Source organism: Dermacentor variabilis, chromosome 4, assembly GCF_050947875.1.
Source record: "Dermacentor variabilis isolate Ectoservices chromosome 4, ASM5094787v1, whole genome shotgun sequence".
Classification (NCBI taxonomy): Eukaryota; Metazoa; Arthropoda; class Arachnida; order Ixodida; family Ixodidae; genus Dermacentor; species Dermacentor variabilis.
This window is the reverse complement of record NC_134571.1, coordinates 177984863-178005633: the sequence shown is the minus strand read 5'-3', so window position 1 is coordinate 178005633 and position 20771 is coordinate 177984863. Positions and strand designations below refer to the sequence as shown.

At 49.3% G+C, this 20771-nt stretch overlaps 2 protein-coding genes across 4 annotated transcripts in view; both read left to right on the top strand.

Annotated features, from left to right (window-relative positions):
* Positions 1 to 16949, top strand: part of LOC142579966 (arginine kinase) — a 101699-nt gene extending 84750 nt beyond the window's left edge. For all 3 annotated transcript variants that reach the window (XM_075690655.1, XM_075690654.1, XM_075690657.1), the window contains exons 5-6: positions 1761 to 1965; positions 14932 to 16949. In XM_075690655.1, coding sequence (XP_075546770.1) covers positions 1761 to 1965; positions 14932 to 15074 — 348 coding nt within the window. In that variant the 3' untranslated portion in view covers positions 15075 to 16949. The remainder of the gene's footprint in view (positions 1 to 1760; positions 1966 to 14931) is intronic.
* LOC142577669 (uncharacterized) lies at positions 6704 to 7972 on the top strand. The gene has a single exon (XM_075687139.1). It carries the CDS (start codon positions 6704 to 6706, stop codon positions 7622 to 7624), a length of 921 nt encoding a protein of 306 aa, XP_075543254.1. The 3' UTR covers positions 7625 to 7972.
* Positions 16950 to 20771: the final 3822 nt, after the last annotated feature.

Below are 20771 nucleotides of genomic sequence, written 5' to 3'. Positions count from 1 at the left end.
TGACACGCATGTCCTGATATTCATGTCATGACCGATCATTTATCTTCGTCATAAACTCTTGTCATACTACGCCAATTTTGGTACATACCAAGACGTAGGCGGCTGTTTCATGATCTACATGGCACGCATTTGATGACATTCACGTCCCGACTGATCATTTATATTCGTCATGCACTCTTGTCATACTATGCCACTTTTTGGTACCTACGGAATTAACGAAACGACCATGAGAGTATCAAGACGTAGGCCGCTGTATGATGTCCTACCCCATGACACACATGTCATGGTTTTCATGTTATGACCGATCATTTATGTTCGTCATACTCTTGTCATCCTCCGCAAATTTTGTAACTTACAAAGTTAACGAAACGACCATGAGAGCACCAAGGCGCAGGCGGCTAGATAGATAATGTCAGAGTACCAAATGTTCGCCAAGAAATACTTCGCATTTAGAAAGCTTGTGGACAGAGCAGCTAACCGTAAAGAATAGGGTAAGTACAAATAAATACGCGCAGTACAATGTAACGCAGCACATAGAATCTTTTTTTTATTTATTTAATAATACAATCTCTCGAAAGGGCAATACGTAAAGAAATGGAGGGGGTAACGCAGGGGAAAAGAACGAGGTGAGGTTTTGGGACGCAAAAATTACAGAATAGACAAAACATAATATAAAACAAATTGACAATATGAGTAATGAAAAGGAGATGGCAAATAGGAAATGGGCAAAACTACGAACAAATCAAACGAACAAGCTCACTACAAAGTAAATTGCATAAATAGTAAGGCATTGTGACAGGAGTCAAGCGAAGTCAGATACCAGATACATAAGGGCACAAAAAGGAAATTGGAAAAATTGTGTGAGCGCAGTGTTAGCTGCAATTTAGGTAATGGGTTCGAACAGGACATTGAAGCAAGTAATATATCCACTTAGAAAACTGCGAACAAGAGTAAAACGAGGTAATGAACATTGTTAAACATATTTTTTGCGCAAGAGTTACTCAAAAGTTGTGAAGTCTGTTTGATTAGCAGTGTTCTACTATCGTTCGAGGGAGTTGAAGTTTTGAGCATCAGGTCATATGTTTATGGTGAAGTAATGATCTGTTCGTAGGAAAAAGGCTTTGGGTGGTTCGAAAATTGGGTAAAGGTACAGGAGATTACAGGTTTTGTGCAGCAGAGAAAGTCGACCGATTGTGTGGTAGTGTGGTAACCCGTTATGAGGGGCGCGACCTTACTGCAGATGTGTGGCGTAAAGTGAATGTTCAGAAACGGGCCGCGCAACTCTGTGGTGATTAGATTTCCCGAATGAGGGTAGTTCTCGAATGCATCCCGAATAGGGCTGGGGAATACTTTAGAACGTATAAGAGCGATGCGTGGCACGCTACGTAAGTTAGCTGGATCACGTTTAAGGTTGCGTTTGGGGAAGTCTAGCGAGCGGTTAGCTGATGCAAGCGTAAGACAGATGCGACGATGACATGTTAGATCGAACCAAATGAACGCACGAGTGTTTTGTATTCCGTCCCCCCCCCCCCCATCGAAGTGCAGCCACAGCGGCCAGTAACGAAACTCGCGACCTCGTCCTCGATGGGCAAACATGCCGCAGCTACTCAGCCACCACGGCAGCTAGATGTTGCGCTGGTGCGATCGTCGGCTAAGCCCGAATAACGGTCGAGGGAGTCCTAATCGAGCGTACTTCGCCGCTATTTCGTGCCGCTTTCTGGGGCTGCGCTGAGAGACTCCGTTCTCGGCTGTCCGTGCAGGTGTTTAGCCGCATGGTGAACGGCGTGAAGGAGATCGAGAAGAAGCTGCCTTTCTCGCGGGACGACCGGCTCGGATTCCTGACCTTCTGCCCCACGAACCTGGGCACCACCATCCGTGCCAGCGTGCACATCAAGCTGCCCAAGCTGGCCGCCGACAAGGCCAAGCTGGACTCCATCGCAGCCAAGTACAACCTGCAAGTACGAGGTGGGTGAACTGCGTAGTCACTATAGTGACTGACCGACACGGCAGTAATGGTTCCCGCGGCAGCAGATAGAGAAAGCTCCACCGCTGTGCTTTTCTCTCTCTCTTTCTTTTTTCTTTTCGGGAAGAGGGGGGTGCACGTTGTTTTTTTTACTATTATTATTATTTCTTTATTTATTTCTTTTTATCTATTTATCTCTTTCAACTTGAGCCACGAACATTCATACACTGGACAGGATCGGCCAAAAACAAGACGAAGTCCACCATTTCTTTCTTCCTTTTCAGGTTTCGTGAGTGCGATGACACCGACCGGCTTTGTAATAACGCTGATTATATCAGTGACCCTGACAACTGTCGAGTGGTGTCGCGTTTCATTCTCGTCTTAACCTTCTCGTCAGGAGTATTTCGTTCTTTCTAATCGCAACTTTTCCACCGCATCCGCACTGTTTCGCGACAAAGGAGTGACCCCACAACCGACAAAGCCGGCACCTTGTCCTTGTCTCGCCTTCTTCAACCCGCGGGCTTCGCTGTTACACCAGCTTGCGCTACCTTGTCTGCCCTGCTGTTGCTAACGCAAGTGCTGGTCATTGTAGCTGGTATAAACAAACCGTATGACCCGCGATGCGCCATCCGTGCGGTCGAGTGATGAGGTTACAGTCGTCGCGTCCTAGAGCAAGCATACGCGCCCTCGCGGAGGGGCCCTTCGTCGATCAACATCGTCGCGCCGGGCCACGGCCGGCGGGCAAGCCATCACGACCAACATTCACGAAGTGTCATTTCTACCGGACAAACCTGTGCCCGCAAAGCAGACACACTGCAGCGACGGAGACAACAGCAGAATCATCTAATAACTTCTTGAGCCAGTGACGAGCAGAGTCGTTGCTAATTGAATTTAGATGGTGTCAAATCGCGCAGTGTACGAGTGACCCCTCTTGAAAAAAACAATGGAGTTTTACGTGCCAGGACCGCTACCTCATTATGAGGTGCGCCGTAGTGTGACACTCCGGATTAATTTTTGACCACCCGGTGTTCTTTAACGTGCACCTAAATCTAAGTACGCGGAATTCTTTATTTTATATTTTTGCATTTCGCTTCCATCGAATGACTCCTATTCCCACTTCGCCGTATCCGTATTCCACACCACAACTTTGTAATAGACTTGCCAGAATCTGATACGAATGTCCCGTAAAAGCTCTTGTAAATGCGGTTGAAATGCAGTAGCGATGGTGTAACCATGTATTTAGCGCTCGTTAAGGGGAATCTTTAGCTACAGTCCAACTCCAATTCCGCTTATCCAAATGTACGTAAAACGCAGAAACGCTTTTCTGAAAAAAACACTGGGCCTAGTTTAATGAAATCTGTTGCACTTAGAGATAGAGTTAAATTGCAGTGACTGTTGCGAGCAGAATTTTCATTTAAGGCTTGAATATTTTAAAAGGAATTTTCATAAATTGGTAAGTGTGAAAAAAATAGAAGCAGGAAGTTTACAGATTCGTAGCTCTGCACCAAGAACAGTTATCGCGGTTCTGTAGACTGTATCCGTTAGAGCAGTCAAAGTGGACAGATTTAACTATCAATTTGTATTTTGCGTCAATTTGTTACATTGTTTACAGGGGTTTTGCAAAAGTCCTACTCATAAATTAGTGATCTGCTTCAGAGCCGTGTATAATACAATACTTCTGTCCTCTTTCGGTGGACTATTGGATGCAATTTACAGAATTGTGATACCGTCTTTCATTGCTGAGTTACAGAGTTGTGAACTTGATAATTTCGTTTTCTAAAAATTGGCGATTTTCAACCATATTTATTTAAAAAATCACGGCCTAAATTGAAAGTTCGCTACCAACAATTACCATATTTCAACTTTTCTTTTAAATACAACAAACTTCATCAAACTCTCTGACATCGTCGCAGAGAAAAACTATTTTCCCTCTCCCATGTATTTAGATAAGAGCCCCCGAGCGATAGTCTCTTTCAGTAGTTCCATGCAGAAGAGCGAAGGCTACGCGAGCCGCGAGCGCAGGTTCATGCGCAGCGAGATGTAGTGCCACAATTCGAAAACCGTCGGACAGATAAGCGGCCTTGACAAGTGATCTCGTCAATAGGTGCTTAGTTGGAAGCACTTCTGCAGATCTCAGGCTGGTTTATTGCGCGATTTTGCATCCTTATTTAATAAAATATTTACTGAAGCTCTATGATACTGATAACAGAGTTTTCGATTTGTTCGAATGAAAACGTGCAAAGCACAGGAAAATTAATGCAGCGCTCCCGTGCAGGCATTAATTCGCGTTTACAAAGTCGCAGTTTCGCCCGAAAGGCATAGCATCGATTGTCATAGCAAATTAGCGGACAGCTATACGAAGTAAGAAGAGCAGTTTTGTCGGCCGTATAAACTTGTAAACATAGCTATGATAACTAAACTAAGAAGCATGGTGCCACGCACGCACATGCAAGCATGAACACATCTCACTCGATAGCCGCGGAAACTTGCTGTCGAAACGCTGGAGTGAGGAAGCGCGGCAGGAACAGCGAGAGTATTGACCTTCGTGCTGCGTCTCGCATCCCCCCCCCCAGCACGAACTAAGCCGCGAAAACACAGGGCGTGGCGGAGTCTGTCCCTGTCGCCGATGGCTTGTCAAGATAGAGCGGTCCGGGCGAGCGAGCGCGGCCGCCCGGAGTAGAACGCTTCCCTCCCTTTTACCCTCACACCGAAGCCTTGCGCGCGACGGAAAACGGCGCGCTGCCTCCCCGCTTTCCTCTCTTGCGTGCGCAAGGTTGAAACGCGTGCGCCGGCTCACCGTCGCACAATTTCAATCACACATACAGCATACGGCGCGCGTCGACGATTTTATCGCCTTTTGACTTTCTGCGGAACCGCACGGCGACGGCAGAAATGCGCCTGGAGTGTCCGTATAGTTGCTATCGCAATAAAAGCACAAACAATTAATTGATTTGGCCATGGCTAAGTTCATTTGTGTAGTCGGCACAGGCGCAACACCGCCGAGGACTCCATCTTGGGCAGCGCTTCGTTCCTCGCAAAAATGGCTTCCACAGACTTACTTGCGTGGTACATTGTTCCAAGCTGCTCTTCTGCGCGAAAGGAACGATTAAGTTGACGTTGAACATGCTTGGAACAGTGCGGAAGGAGCGCAGTATACGTGCACGAATCCAAATTAAGGAAACGGCTGCGCTAACGAATGTGAGCGAGCGCACCCTGTCCAGGTAGACGTTACAAAAGGGATCAAGAAAAGGCGCCACCACCCGTGCGACTCGCTGGCCGAGTGCTCCTTCAGAACCCTCCGCTTCCGAAGTCTCTGCAACTCTCCTCCTCCTGCATGTCTCAAGACATTTTGAAAAAGAACGACTTTTTTGCCGTTAGAGCGAATATGGAACGAATTTTCTAAGACTGCTATCACAACAGCTGATCTCGCTGCGCGGTTACAGTCGTATCTGATGCTGCCGCCGGCGGCGCTGCGGCGCTCTCCACAAGCAGACGACAGGGATCGGAAGGATACCTTCAAGATGTGTTCGCCTCCCCTATTGATCAATGAAGCCTGTAGCTTCCACAGTGCTGCAGGTAACTACTGAAACAGGACATAAAGCTCCTTCTTAGGAAATCCGCGTAGTCCATTATTAGCCTAGAGCCATACGTGCACTACACCTGCTCACGTAACTCGTGAGTTGCTTGGAAACGTTAGGCCACGTATTTTAATATGGACTTAAGGGTTACCAACAATATCATGTTGCAAGTGCATCAGTCATAGGCGGTAACGTGACAACAATCAGTGACATTTGCTATGAAAGTGCTAATACTAACCAAACAAAACATGCGCGGCCACGCGGTTGCTACTACCTTTACACTGAGGGAACATAACTCTTTTTTTTTTCTATGGCAACTGCGGAAACAAACTCTGCCAACATTTTTTAGTGGCAGGCGACACGCTTCTCGCAAGAAAGAAGCGTTACATCAAGCAAATCTGGCGCCACGCAGGCATCAGTCCTTGGGAAGAAATGCTTGAGCGGCTTAATACGGCTCGAATGATTTCGTTGGCACTGGTATTATTGGCACTGGCATCACTTCACAGTTTTTGTACCTTATCACTGTTTTTCTCGTCATTGTTCAAGCTGCTGTATGGTTTATATTGACGCAGCCGCAAAGTACTACATCGCTGCACCGTCGCTAAAATCATGGGTCTGCGTTTGTTAAGCTACTGCACACAACTTTCCGTGAAGATTACGGTACGAACATAATAGTCATACATGCAACAGAATAACATGGACACGGTAGCGACGCCATGGAGATCCCGTGGGTTCCCGTGGGATTTTTAACGTAATGAACATTCAAGCAAAATTTTATTGCGAGAGAACCAGGACTTGTTAGGAAGGCCTACTTCAAGAAAGCTAAATAAGGAACCCACATTCAAAACAAGCAGAACCTTCGCTGTTTTCATGTATATCACAGCGTCATTGTACAAGCTTCCACAGGTGGTGGCAACAGATTTCCCACTAGCCGCTGAGAAACCTACTGGCCGGAACTGATCTCTCACGCTTTATAACAGCGCAAGGACAGCAGAGGGGACAGAAGGGAGAACAGAGCGCTGTGTTCTCTCTTGTGTCCCCTCTGCTGTCCTTGCGCTGTTAGTCATACATTTAAAGCATGTTTCGCCAACAAGTCCAATCCTACTCCCTTCTCGAATTCTCACCATTAGCTAGCTTCGCGTCTCTTTCCTTCTGCCGAGGTATGCGTGCACGGTGGCCGCGGTATTTTCGCATATATCGTGAACGGCCGGGGCGAGCAACAGCGCGAAGTCCCAGAGCACAAGACCGAAGAAATCTTCAGTACGCCCTAGCGCGCAAGGCCATTCCTCCTGACAGCTCTGCGCTCGAACTCGCGCGCGTCACTCCAGGCACCCGTGGCGAGCACACGGATAGCGAAGGCGGCGTCTACGACATCTCCAACAAGCGGCGCCTGGGTCTCACCGAATACCAGGCCGTGAAAGAGATGCAGGACGGCGTACTCGAACTCATCAAGCTGGAGAAAGAGCTCATGAGCAAAGAGGCGGCCGCTCCCGGCTCACCGTCGCCTGCGCCAGGCGCAGGCGGATCTCCGTCAGCGGCCGCGCCATCGCCAGCGCCGCCACCTGCTGCACCAGGCGCAGGCGGATCTCCGTCAGCGGCCGCGCCATCGCCAGCGCCGCCACCTGCTGCACCAGGCGCAGGCGGATCTCCGTCAGCGGCCGCGCCATCGCCAGCGCCGCCACCTGCTGCGGCAGGTGCAGGCGGATCTCCGTCAGCGGCCGCGCCATCGCCAGCGGCGGCACCAGCCCCGGGCTCGTCACCCAAGCCTCCTCTGCCCTTGGCACCACCCGGCGTTCCTCCCGGCGGTTCCCCAGGCGCTCGACCGCCGGGAGCACTGCCCCTCGCACCACCCGGCGTTCCTCCCGGCGGTTCCCCAGGCGCTCGACCGCCGGGAGCATTGCCCTCCGCACCACTCGGCGTTCCTCCCGGCGGTTCCCCAGGCGCGCGACCGCCGGGAGCATTGCCCTTGGCAACACCCGGCATTCCTCCCGGCGGTTCCCCAGGCGCGCGACCGCCGGGAGCATTGCCCTTGGCACCACCCGGCGCTGCTCCCGGCGGTTCCCCAGGCGTTCGACCGCCGTAAGGATCGCCGGGTGGCGGCGGGGCGCCGCCACCTCCACCGCGTCCTGCGTGGCGCGCCGAGACGATGTGCCGGCGGCGCAGGTATTCCGCAGGTATTTTCGCGATACCACGGCGAATCGCGGAGGAAGCTGAACGCCGCCGCAGCAGGCGCGTGGCGCTTGCGGTGGCGCACCGAAATTGAGACCACGGGACCAACGAAGGCTTGCGTGTCACTGAACGCGTCCACTTTCGCCGATATAAAGCAAACCTTGCGAAAGCATGTGTTGACCTTTGAATTATGACGTTCGTTTCTCCCTCTGGGAAAATTTGCTTTCTTCCGCGAATAAAATCACGTCTGTGTTTTGTTTCATACTGACGTTATGCCGCGTGGCAACTCAAGCGGAAGAAAAAAAATCATGACGGCCGCGGGAGTCAACAGAGAGGAGGAGGGTTTTCGTCGCAGGGCTTGTGTGCAATCCACTTGCGCGAGAGTTTTCTTCGGTATTGAAGGCACCGATCGAAAGACGTGAAAGGTAACTGGTGCCCGAGTTCACAAGGTGCTTTTTGTTCGCAAGTGCTGTTTGCCATTGACCGGCCGGCCTGTGCTCCAACGAAGAGTTCTAGCGCCAGAAAGTTTTTTTTTCTTTGTTCCCAAACACAAGCCCTGGTGTTATGCGCAGTGTGACATAGTTGGTCCTGGCCTCACGGGTTGCAGGTGCATCAGAAGCGAAACAAGTCAAGCAGCACAGAAAGTTCGAGCTTAGTGGTAGAGCATTTACAAAGTACATCAACAGTAGTCAGTGGCTCCGCTAATCAACTTTATCGCTGATACACCGGTGTACAGAACAGCATGGGACAGATTCGAACCTTAACTTGAACATTGCAGACGCGCAAGTACAACATAGCAAGCAAAATATAATAAAATTTTGCTATAGGCGTTCCGGCATGGCATGCCTGTACCAGAAGCCGAAACCATATGTTTTACTACAAACAAATCACTAGAGAGAACTGTGGCGCTGCCATATTTCAGCTGCCATGAGAATAATGGGTAGTACATGGATTTGCCTAAGCTTCTGCCTGTAGCTTCAGACCTTCCTGTGGCGCTATTCTTTAATTTTTACCTATCTACGTTTTCAAGCAACCGTTGTTTTCCAAAAGCCACAAGGCAATATGTATCTGCATACATACAAAATCATTAGGAACTGTTGCTTTCATGCCGCAATCTTTTGTTCAAAACAACCAATTCGCAAAGTCGCAAAGCCATTTTGAAGTCATACGCATGATGATTACTAAATATGGTGAACTCCACACCATGCCTTATGCTAGCCGAAGCACTTTACTTGGAGCTCTCGTATATAGACACTAGTGTCCCCTATAGTAACGTTTGCAAAGCTTATGCCAGAGTCCTGCGATTATGGTGTGGGAAATCACGAGTGCGAACTTTTGGTCGTGTAAGCGCATTCGACAGTTGCATTCGCGACAGTGAACGTGGGCTGCTTTACAATCTGTTTAGCGCGAACGAGAACAACGTCCCGGAGAACTAGCAGGAGAGTGGTGTTAACACAACGAAGAGAAAACGAAACTTTGCAAGGCGCCGCGACGACTATATACAAAAATTCCGCTGGCGACAACGTGCAGTTTGGAGCATTGGTTACCGAGCCAGTTATGGAGCCAATTGATCAACGATTCCCGCGACGATTTGCGTGCCACGCCAACTCTGGGAATGGCGGCGCCTGTGCGTGCATTTCGGGAGTCGCAGCAGGCAATATTCTAGCGGACGAAGACGACGATGTGTTGTGTCTCGCGCCGTCTTTGCGGTCAACAAGAACCACCACCTCGAAGCTCCTGCATGCGAGAAGGTAGCGACGTCCGCCGCAAGAGGCCGCTGCTTCACAGAAAAGCGATTCTCAGACAAAGAAATGGCTGAAGACTTGTAAATCTCAATGCAACGCCGCATCGAGCAGGAAGTCCAGAAAAGCTCTGCAATGGCGCTCATCTTGAATCCCCTCACTTGCTGAATTCAGCATGCCGGTCACTGCAGAGGTCCGACAACCTGAACAAGGGTTCTCGGAGGCGTCGTATGCCTGCGCAGTCCTCAATAGGTGCTACACATCGGTGTCCTCGGTGCCCTGTACCTGGATCGTGTCCCGTTCTGCTTCTCTTGTTTCTTTTGTACATTAAGGCAGCCCGTTTAGTGCGTGCGTGCGTGCGTGCGTGCGTGTGTGTGTGTGTGTGTGTGCGCGCGCGCGCGCGCGCGCGTGTGTGTGTGTGTGTGTGTGTGTGTGTGTGTGTGTGTGTGTGTGTGTGTGTGTGTGTGTGTGTGTGTGTGTGTGTGTGTGTGTGTGTGTGTGTGTGTGTGTGTGTGTGTGTGTGTGTGTGTGTGTGTGTGTGTGTGTGTGTGTGTGTGCGTGTGCGTGCGTGTGTGTGTGTGTGTGTGTGTAAACAACCATAAACAACCAACCACGGTTGATACCGAAGAATGCATTGGGCGAGGATTATTTGTGGCACCATGTTGCACTTTGTGTTATGCATGGCGCTCCACTTGCCACCGTGTCTTACCCGTACGGGTTGCCAACCGGTACTTCGACCATCATTTCCTCGGGACCTGTTCGAAACCCCGTGCAGCGTCTTCGAGCAGAGGCGCGGCGTGTCAAACGACAGCGCCTGCAAACGATAGCTTTCATGAGAATGCGAGAACGTTCCCCTTTCCACCGTGCCATGGTGGTGCCGCACGACTATGCTCTTTTTTACTTTTGTTTTAGACTGTATTATATTCTGAATGGACCCACTAAACGGTTAGACATGTCCGAAAAATCGCAGGTTAGTTACGCGAGAAAGCTAAGCGTATTAATATCACTGAAGACGGATATTTATTTCACTCTTTCTATCAGAACCCCGAGTCAGATTATGTTTTTGTTATTTGTAGTGTCAGTGATGCTGTGTGTATCGGGGACTACGTATAACGCCAGCAGGTGGAGGAATGAGGGGGGGGGGGGGATTGCAGTAGGGACAAGAGGAAAATAATTTTGTTTTACCACGTTCTCCCTCCTTTCACTACGCCCCGAATCAAGGGCGCTATAACGTAAAGCTATTCCAAACTTTTCTATTCCAATTCTGCAATCAGCTTTCAAACTTTCAAACTGCAACCAAACTTTTTTGAACCACCCCATTTCGCCTGTCTGTGACGAGACTTCACGAAAACCGCAATAGCTCCCCATCTGATATGACGCGTACCCCAGGGGCTGAACGAAACAAATTGTAGAGAGGCCTGGGAAGCCCTGCTGCGGAGCGAGGACCCTACTCCACAGCAACACGCCATCCGCCTGGCGGAAGAAGCCGCGAAGAGTCAAGACCTCTTTGCTTCCTTCTAATCGCGGTGGTCCCGGCCCCCGTCCTTAAGGCCTGTGTGCCGGGGACGGGGAGTAGGGGGCCTCCCTATACGGCAGTACAATAAAGTTGCTATCATCATATGCATCATTGGACCAAACAAAAAAAAATAGTTATTTCTCATTCGACGCCTTTAAGCCATTAATTGTCGGCTATTGGTCAAAGGGTTTTGGGCTGCACCCACATCCCGCGCCTGTCACACGACGTCATAAAACCGCGAAACTGACACGTCAAAGTGACGTGTACGCGTTAAAGATGCAATAATCTGCCGAACAAAACTGATTTTTTTTTTAATAGCCGCAGGCTGCCCCGTTCCGAAAGGAATAAAAGAGGCTGCCGCCGATAGCTCAGGCACTGGCTACTCGCATCTGCCTGAGGGCATGGATTTATTTGCGTACAATAAACTTTTTTGCGTGGTCGTGTAACGTTTTCAAGCATTTTGGGAACGTTTACGACCTCGCTTTGCCAACTCTTCTTTGCTGAGGCTCCGTTTTAGCGTCATTCTTGCGCTTCCGTTGCATGCCGCCGCGATTTTCGACCAGCCACCTCAGGCCAAGTAAGGGGAAGCGGACCAATCGCAGACGCCGGCATCACCCTCTTCATCCGGTTATCGATTTTCGGTGCACTGGCTCGGCCCCATCGAATCCCTCTCCACTTGAGCGTGCTCCTCGCCTCTTGTCAGTGGGTTAGATGAGACAAGCCGCTCAATGTTATTCGTTTTTAAAAGCTAACAAAAGTGACCTCCTATAAACGAGCAGAGCGTTTGATTGGTCTATTCAGAAAACTCTGCGGGTCACCGCCCGATGCTTGCGTCGGCGTTTACGCAAGTTTGACGTCAGGAGATTGGAAAACATGTTAGAACAGTTTTACGTTATAGGGCCCCAAATCTCAATGAAATCCGAGGACGCCCAAGCACCTCTTAGCGTTGTGAACGCAAAAGCAATTACGTCCGAAAGAACGGCGCTGAGCGGTCTCTCCCATTTCGCACTGCGAGTAACGTGCCGTAGCAGTACGTGCTCCCCAAGCCAGCAAGGAGCAGCAGCAGATATAGCGGCGTCAATGCGGCCTGCCATCGTCGTCCTACGCGACGAGACTGAGAAAGCAGCAGCGGCCACCAACGCCGCCAGTGGGGGTCAGAGAGAACACGGACCGCGCACTGGCTTCCGAGAGCGAGGGGGACGTCGCGGCGATTGCCTCTCCCCTCACACAGCACCTGGCACGCTGTCGGGCAGCGTGCCAGGTAGAGCACTCCTGACGTGGCGTCGCAGCCAATGGCAATGCGAATTTAGGCGCTGCTACGGGCGACTAACGCCGGCTTTTGACGCTTTAATTCGCGTCAAAATATTTCGTCTTCCACATCTGCCGCACCTTCTTTTCTCAGGCCGGTCTCTTTAAATCCCGGTCATTTGTCTAGCGGCATTGCGTCGCGGTCCGTCGTCGCTCTGCGCGAGGCCCTCCCGAAACAGCATGCAGCTTATAATCTTCAGTGCATCCTTATTCCTATACGTGTTGGTTTGCGTTTCTGATTGTGTGCTGATAAAAAGGGCATTATTCTGCGAGCAAAATGCTCAATTTTATGCTCCCTGCGTTGCCCATTAAGCGAACATATGAAATATTCGCAGAAATGTCGCGAAGCTGGCCATGGCGGCGACGAATGGTGCTGACTATAGGTTCTCGGCTATCGGGGTGTTTACTTTCTTTTGTTAATTACAGCTTCAATAGAGGAGGAGTAATGTGGCTATCAAAAGGAAAGAAGAGAAAGAGGAAAACCATTCGGCCCGATAATGTGCAATGAAAGGCAGGAGTAGGGACCTTTTCTGAATCTCTTCAATGGTCGTACTCTCTTCGCCTTCCCGACTACGCACTCATATTTCCCGCATAATTGTTAGCGACTGTATTAGCATTACGAAAGATTCCCTAAAATGACTCATTAGCTGTTATTGTGACCGGTTCGTTGTCTAAATGCACAGGTCTTACCGCTTCTTTAAGAATTCTGCGAACATATTGTTCAGTGGCTCCCCCGTACTTACGGCAAGTTTACTCGCTTTGGATACCGGGAATACGTGGGTTGCACTTAAATGAAATGACCGATTCACTTACACGAGCACCTCTCAATGGCCCTATCATATTTGTTTTGCCGACATCAACCTATGTCACCGGGGCTAGGTAGATAAATTTCTCTGTATCGCTAAATTCCGCAAAATCCGTTTTAGCGTCGTCTTCTAAATTCCATCGTCTTTATTTCCCGTGGAATAATAATTGCTGTCCTTCAAAGCAATTTGAAGTTTCTTTTACAAAACTGAGATGTCGCATTCCGCCTCTAAATTTTTACTTGCGCAGGTAGGCTCTTGCTGTGTCCACTCTGTGTTATTTTTGCAATGCACCTGAATCTATCGAGCAATCTTCGTCTCGTGCCGGCGATTTTTAAAACAAGCTGTTAGAAATTTCATTTTGACAACTTGGTCTATCGCTAATCTCGTCAACTATTCTTTTTTGGGGGGGTGACTTCATTGGGATTCAGCCACAAGGAAGCTTTTCTCGCAGTTTACAGTTTTATTAGAGACACAGAAAAAGTATCTTGCTTAATTTCTAAAATTATAAATTATTTCTATTATTTCAGTTTCTTATTTTAAATTATTAGATCTCAATATTCCTAACGTTGTATTTGTCTAAAATTCCCTTAACCCACGCCCTGATATTCAAATTTTATTTTTGTTTTAATTTTAATAAGCATACTTGAAACCGCCTGCTTCTTGGCCAGTTTCCCGTAGTGGGTATGAGTTAGTATATTGAGACAAGACAAAACAAGACATGCCAGGAAGTGCCTCAGCGTAATACAATGTGTGGTGTGCCGTGCATTTCAATTGCTTTATTGTTCCTCGGTGCTATGGCATGATCGTTGTTCTACGTTATTTATTAGCACTCCGGGGTCTGCGCATACTACTGGGACGTCAAGCGCCTGTGTACATTTTGTAATACCTGACCAACTGTGCCTTGCGTTTCCTCGAGTGCCCTTATCAATTGTTTGCTATTACCGGCACACAGTACACTTCGATTTGTGCAAGTATCGCGTGATTTCTTTGGCCTTGCTGCTAGTTCACACGAGTAACTCGCGCATCGCAGTGTGGCGCGTCGAGGGACGAGTTTTCACTTATCCGTACTTCACCTTCAAGCGAGGTGTTTCAGGCATGAACAGTACCGACCCCTAGTCCAGCAAAGACAGCTGTTAGCTCGAATGTACCGGCTTCCTCCTCACTAATTTTCAAACATGTAATAATGATACTGATAATAGTAATAATAATAATGTTTATTGCATCATTTACTGGGTACAGTTTTATAAAAGCTATCGGGAAACTCTGGTAGTGCATAGCAGGGCCTCCACGACGTTTCGCCACCGTTATTAGCGGCGCTCTGGTGCCTTGTACGTGGCACGAGCTGAGGACACACAGAGCGTATCATCACACTTTGCTTGGGCCGGTGTCGAAACTTGAGTATTTTTTTGTTAGCCTGTTCTACGTTCTGCAATTCTGCGTCGCGAAACACTCCGAGATGTGGCCCCGCGGTACTGCCGCAAAATGTTTGCGCTGTGTGTTCCGACTTCGCTATCCGCCGACGTCCCATGCAACAGCGCGCGCTAGCGCTGACACGTCATCACGTACGTCACACCCTGCTGCTGCCGCGCTGCCGTTCCTCAGACACCGCACTGCTACAGAAAGTTATGCAAAGTCCAAACTCCTCCGGGCCGCCGCACGGGACTGCTTTTTGCAGCCGCTGCGGCCGGAATCGCAGAGCCTTCTTAGCATGTGAAGCGGGCTTCATGCGCCTGCAATGGTTCGCGGGTTTTCGAATGTCTTGTATATTCGCTAGGCTGTCTACTTGCTCCGAGGTACGGGCATGCGGCACTGCTCATCTAAAACGCCGTTTCCCTTTCTCTTTCCCCAGGCACGCGCGGAGAACACACGGAAAGCGAGGGCGGAGTGTACGACATCTCCAACAAACGCCGCATGGGTCTGACCGAGTACCAGGCCGTCAAGGAGATGCAGGACGGCATTCAAGAACTTATCAAGCTTGAGCAAGCCGCCTAGAGAGGGCGCCACAAGTCACCACCACCTCTGACCTTCCCCTCCTCTCCACTGTCCCGACGCGCGCTCTACTGCGCGCCCTGTAAGGCGCGACGACGTGATTCGTGCCGGAACACGGCTGCGGGGGCAACGCGCCGCCTCGCTGCCGCCGTGGGTGCACGGCTGGAGGGGTAGCGCTCGATCAGCCTTCATTTTTGTGCCTGGCGACGAGCCCCAGGGATGTGAGCGTCAAGTCACCGTAGGTCACGGGCCGCACCGTGTTGATCATATTGAAGCTACCGGTTCTGTGTGCTCTGCTCGAGAGGTCATTTATTGGGTGAAAAATAAACTTCGGTAGCGTCCGTGCACCTAGGTTTAGGTGCGTGCTGAGCGCACGCGTTCTCCCGCAGATATGTCTAAGGGGCGCACGTGTGCAACGGTTACTGATCTTGGGTGAAACGACTCAACAAAGTAGTCCGAAGCATGGGTGGCAGGCAACAGCAAGGCTCTTCTTGACCTAATCTTACAAAAAAACCTTTTGTTACGCTTCCGAAGACTTCCTCAGTGCAGGCTAACGTCAGTGCGTTTGACTACGGTTGATATAAAAGCCTGGAGGTGTTAAAGGTCTGGTCACAATTGCGTTGCAAGCAATGTCGGCCTGAAAGTGTCCGTTCGTTCTTAAACACTCGTGCCACATTTCAAGAAGCCTAGAACAGCAGACGACACGAGTGCCAGGACTACTGACTTGAACGCGGCGTGATTACGTATGTGGTTGTGACTACTGCTCTATTACTGCCCAGTCGCAGCGATGTGGTTTTCTAGACATGGATATACCTGCGCGAAGCTCGCTCCACTCAGCGGTCGTACAAGATGTCTGCAGCCGGTTTGGCACAAAGAGCGTCCACCTCAACGACGGTAGCACTTTCGTACACATCACGTTAAAGATGACGCCATCTGCTTCGCTCTCACTGCTCTCACCGGCCCATGCTGACAGCCAGCATTCGGGGTTATTGCTTCCAGTTCTGAAACGTTGATGAAACGGCAAATACATCGCATCCTGAGTCATTCGGTGACAGTTTATTCCTAATAAAATGAAGGTTGACCGCGTTCCTACTCCAGCCGACATCGACGGGTCCCCCCCTATACCTCACTGCAATTCCACAGACGACCCTCTTTCTCCCAGACGCCGGTTAGCGCTCACTCCGGCCTCCATAAAAGCACCCCTGGAACAGAACAGTTCTAAAACCGCCAAAGTTTCGGAGAGGACCACCCGCGGTTTTCAGAAGAGAGAAACACGAAAAGTACAGCATACTGTAAACTCTCTGTCGCTTTTTCTTTTTCATTTTTGTATAGACTCGCAGTATACCGCTTCGCAATACGCTAGAACAAACAGAGAGGCTTCAACGAAATGCTGCTTCCTATTTTTCGAAGGAAAGAGGCGGCCAGGACCGCAGTGTGGCTCCGAGGACGTGTAAGGCTGAGAAGGAAATGCTTCCTTGGTGCTGCTATTTTTGCGAACGAAACGTCATGATGATGATGATGCGTGAGTGGTGCCCGTAGCGTCGTTTACTTCTTCCCACTGGTTTCTTCGTAGCCCGCAGCGCATACTGTAGCCACCTCTTGAGCAAGACTCTATAGTCAACACTTGTCCTTTCTTGTTTTTCTTCTCGTTCGGTTACCTCTTCGTAAGGAGGACAGACAGACTCGCCATAGCCTCGACTCTAGTCAGCACACACAGGCATGCTCAAAGGGAAAACACGCCAGGCACAGCAGCTTCCGAGCCGCGTTCCAGTCACTGGCGCAGCTGCGGGGGACGGCGCGGCTATTTTTCTTGGCGGAAAGCCCAACGGAAGGTTTGTCCGACGGACGACGTCAATAAAGCATCGATAAACAGGACAACTTGCACTTTTCCTTTGTTCGCTGCCGACGCTGAGCGTGTTGAAAAAATGCACGCTCACCAACGAGCGCAGTGTCCTTATACTTAGCCTGGCGTTATCCCGGACATTGTCAAATTCTGCCCTATAGTCAAATTCGGCAATGGCCGCATTCAGAGCCAATCAGAGGCGCCGTACGTTTCATCCCTCTGGAGCTCTCTGATTGGCTAAAACTTGCCGCCGTTGCGAAATTCGACAGTAACCAGAACAATACTCCTGGTCTATATAGACACATTGCGCTGAAGATTATCACAGTTGAAAGCCGTGCTACACATACACTCTACAAAATGTTTGCAGCCTTTGGGGCTTATCTTCTCCCCAAGCAATAATCGCCATCTATCCTGCGTACCTTTCCATTATTCAAAGCACGTACTTTAAAGATCACCAGCTGGACAAAATTGATCCGGAGCCCCCCACTACGGTGTGCCTCATAAACAAATCGTGGTTTTAGAACGTAAAACCCCAGAATTCAACTCATTATGCAACGCTAAGCGCCCAGTACTTCCAGGTCACGAACGGCGTGCGCGCTATCAGCTTGGCACAGCATTCCCGACAGGAAAGCAGCGAGCGCAGAGTTTTGGAGAAAATGAAAGCAAGCGAGGCAGATGATGATTATCGTTGTGGGACAAGATAATTGAGCCAAAGGGTGCAAACATTTCAGGGTGTCTACCAAGTTGACATTTCCAAATTCCCTGAGTTTTCCAGGTTTTCCCTGAGTGCCTTTGCGAAATTCCCTGAGTGATGCAGAACTAGGTTTTATGTCAAGGCGGGCGGGAACCATATCACGAGATGCTGTCACTCTTTAATAAGCATATGAAAAAAACTTTTTATAAGAACTGACTTAATCCAATTTGAATACTAAGTAGTGTTTATATCATAAGAAGCCAACAAACACTGAAACTAAGGACAACATAGGGGAAATTACTTGTGCTTAATAAATGAAATAAAGAAACGATAAATTAATGGAAATTAAAGTGGATGAAAAAACAACAAAAAACAACAACCGAACCCACAACCTTCGCGAAATGCAAAGGTTGTGGGTTCGGCTCCCACCTGCGGCAAGTTGTTTTCTTCATCCACTATAATTTCGATTAATTTATTGTTTCTTTATTTCATTTATTAAGCACAAGTAATTTCCCCTATGTTGTCCTTGGTGTCAGTGTTTGTTGGCTTCTTATGATATGACTAATAAAAATCGAGCCCCTCGGTTAACCCTCTTTCTTCTATAGTTTATTACATAACGATCGTCTCGAATCCGGCAACATTGATGCCTTCAGGTAGCATATGTGGGTTTATTGGCCAGTTGCCTTCACCCAAAAAGATCACGATCTCGTGACGCCTGCGGCAAAAAGGACATTCCACGTCCGCCGCCAAGGTCTGTGAGTGCTGGCGCTGGCTAACACTCCCAGGGTTCTACTAAGGCACATAAATACCCAAGAAAGTGGATGCGAAAACAGCGCCGCGGTAGCTCAATTGGTAGAGCATCGCACGCGAAATGCGAAGGCTGTGGGTTCGGCTACCACCTGCGGCAAGTTGTTTTTTCATCCACTTTAATTTCCAATAATTTATCGTTTCTTTATTTCATTTATTAAGCACAAGTTTTTTCCCCTATGTTGCCCTTGGTGTCAGTGTTTGTTGGCTTCTTATGATATGACTAATAAAAATCGAGCCGCTCGGTTAACCCTCTTTCTTCAAGTAGTGTTTATGTTATTCAAAAAAGGAACAGAAGGTAGGGGTTAGTAAAATGCACAGCAAATAAAATGTCTTCGAAAGAAATTGCAAATCGAGTCAGACATTCTCAAATACAAATAAAAAGGAGATGCATAGAGAAGCAAATATTTTCGAATATGAGCTATTTATACCAACCGATAGCAAACTAAGTGGTATGAGGCCCGAATTTTGTCACAATTCGGAGTCTCTCTCAACAGCTCGTAAGTCAACCTCAACTGTCCTGACATACTCTCAGCCAGCGCATGACGCCTCAGTGTTGTGTTTCACTGCTTTAAAGAGTTTATTTTGGTTTGTATGAGGGACATCTGCATCTCGGCGTCAGCCAAGAGTGTTTTCTGAGCTCAGGTTCCTTCAAAGAAGCGCTCGCATACTTCATTCCCCGTTCATTCCTCAATGCATCGATCCTTTCTCTTCTCATGCTCCTTTTGTCGCGCGTTCGCACTACGGACCATTTGAAGCATACTCATGGTCAGTTTACAGTCAACGTCCAATTTTTCGGACCCCCTAGGGGCCGCGATAACTTCCGAAAAATCAGGCAGTCCGACAAAATAAATGCATGTCTTTTACTGCTCTTAAGGGCTCAAACCGACACAGGCACGTCTGGAAAAGCTCTGAATGCCTGTCAGTACACTTATTAGGCATAGCGGTGCTCCTACTGCGACAGGAGAGGGCGGGTGCACGCGTGTAAAATTAAAGAATACATACTGTGTCCCGTGACAACTGCCCCTTCCTACGCTTGTTAAGCTTCACTGCAATACTTTTGCGAATGCTTCACCGCGTTACATGACTGTATTGAGGCAAAACTAACTTTCCGGAACCAGCATCATGGAACACGCGGTGCTTTCCGAGCTTCGAAGCCAGAATTATTGGTGACAGCGGAGAAATGAAGAAACACGGCATCGAACGGCAAGAAGCTTAATAGCGAACTTCGAAGCAGCTAGGCGTAGCGTTGCCGCAGTGTTGGCTACGGCTACCAGCGGATCTGCGTGCGATAGCGCCAGTTCGAGGCGGCGAGGTAATCAAAATGGCAGCGGTGGTGGCTTTGATTAATGCCGTTTCGGACCTGCGGTCGTGCAGAACGTCCGGAAAATCGGACGGCAAAGAGTTCTTGCGTCCGAAATTTCAGAAGTTCTGATACATTGACTCTATGGGGTGCCGCGAAGCCGTCCAAATTATCGGGAATCCGGAAAGTCGGTCGTTGACTCTACACTGGCAACTCCTCCAGCCGACGACAGGGCGTCAAAGACGATTCGTTACGATTCCTGTCTGTTACTCGAGCCAGCATTACGGCGACTTTCAACCCTTTCAATAAAATTACAGCTAATTTTCCCTGACAGAGGCACAAATTCCCTGAGTTTTCCCTGAGTTTTTCCAGACTGCTAAAAATCCCTGAGAATTCCCGGTTTTCCCGGTTGGTAGACACCCTGTCATTTGATGCGTAAGCATTTTTAGGCGACTTACCCACGAAATACGTCTGTCGGTCTGCCTGTCCGGCCGTTACGCGTGACACGATGCGCTCCATCAAGACGAAAAACCGGAGAAATTCGAAAAGAAGAATGTGCAGCAGATCGAACGAGTTGGCATCTACGTGCAGCGAAGCCTTGTGTGAGTGCACAGACAGTCGAAACACGAGTTTGCGCTTATTTAATTTCCGCACAAAGTTACACGGAAGGGGCTTCATTCAGGCATTGTACGGATGCTAACGCAATGCCGCTGCCGCCGATGCACGAAGGTGAGCTTGCTGGCGTTTCCAAAGGCGAAGCTTTGCGTACCGCGCCGGGTTTCGTGACCGTGGGCGCTGCGGCCTGGCCGTTCCCTTGCAGAATAGGCCAACCAATCACAGTAAAGCACGCGCGCCGCCGGGTTCCTTGCAGCACTACCAGATGGCGCTCGCCTCCACGCAGCCGCTCCACGCAGTTTTGAAGTGAGGGAAGCTCGCAGTAAAATTGAGTGTGAAGAACGACTGAGGAATATGGAAGAAAGTAAATGGGCTGGGAGAGTGTTGACGTATCTGTACAGGAAAAAACGTTGATTCACAGTGTAGGAAAAGAACTAG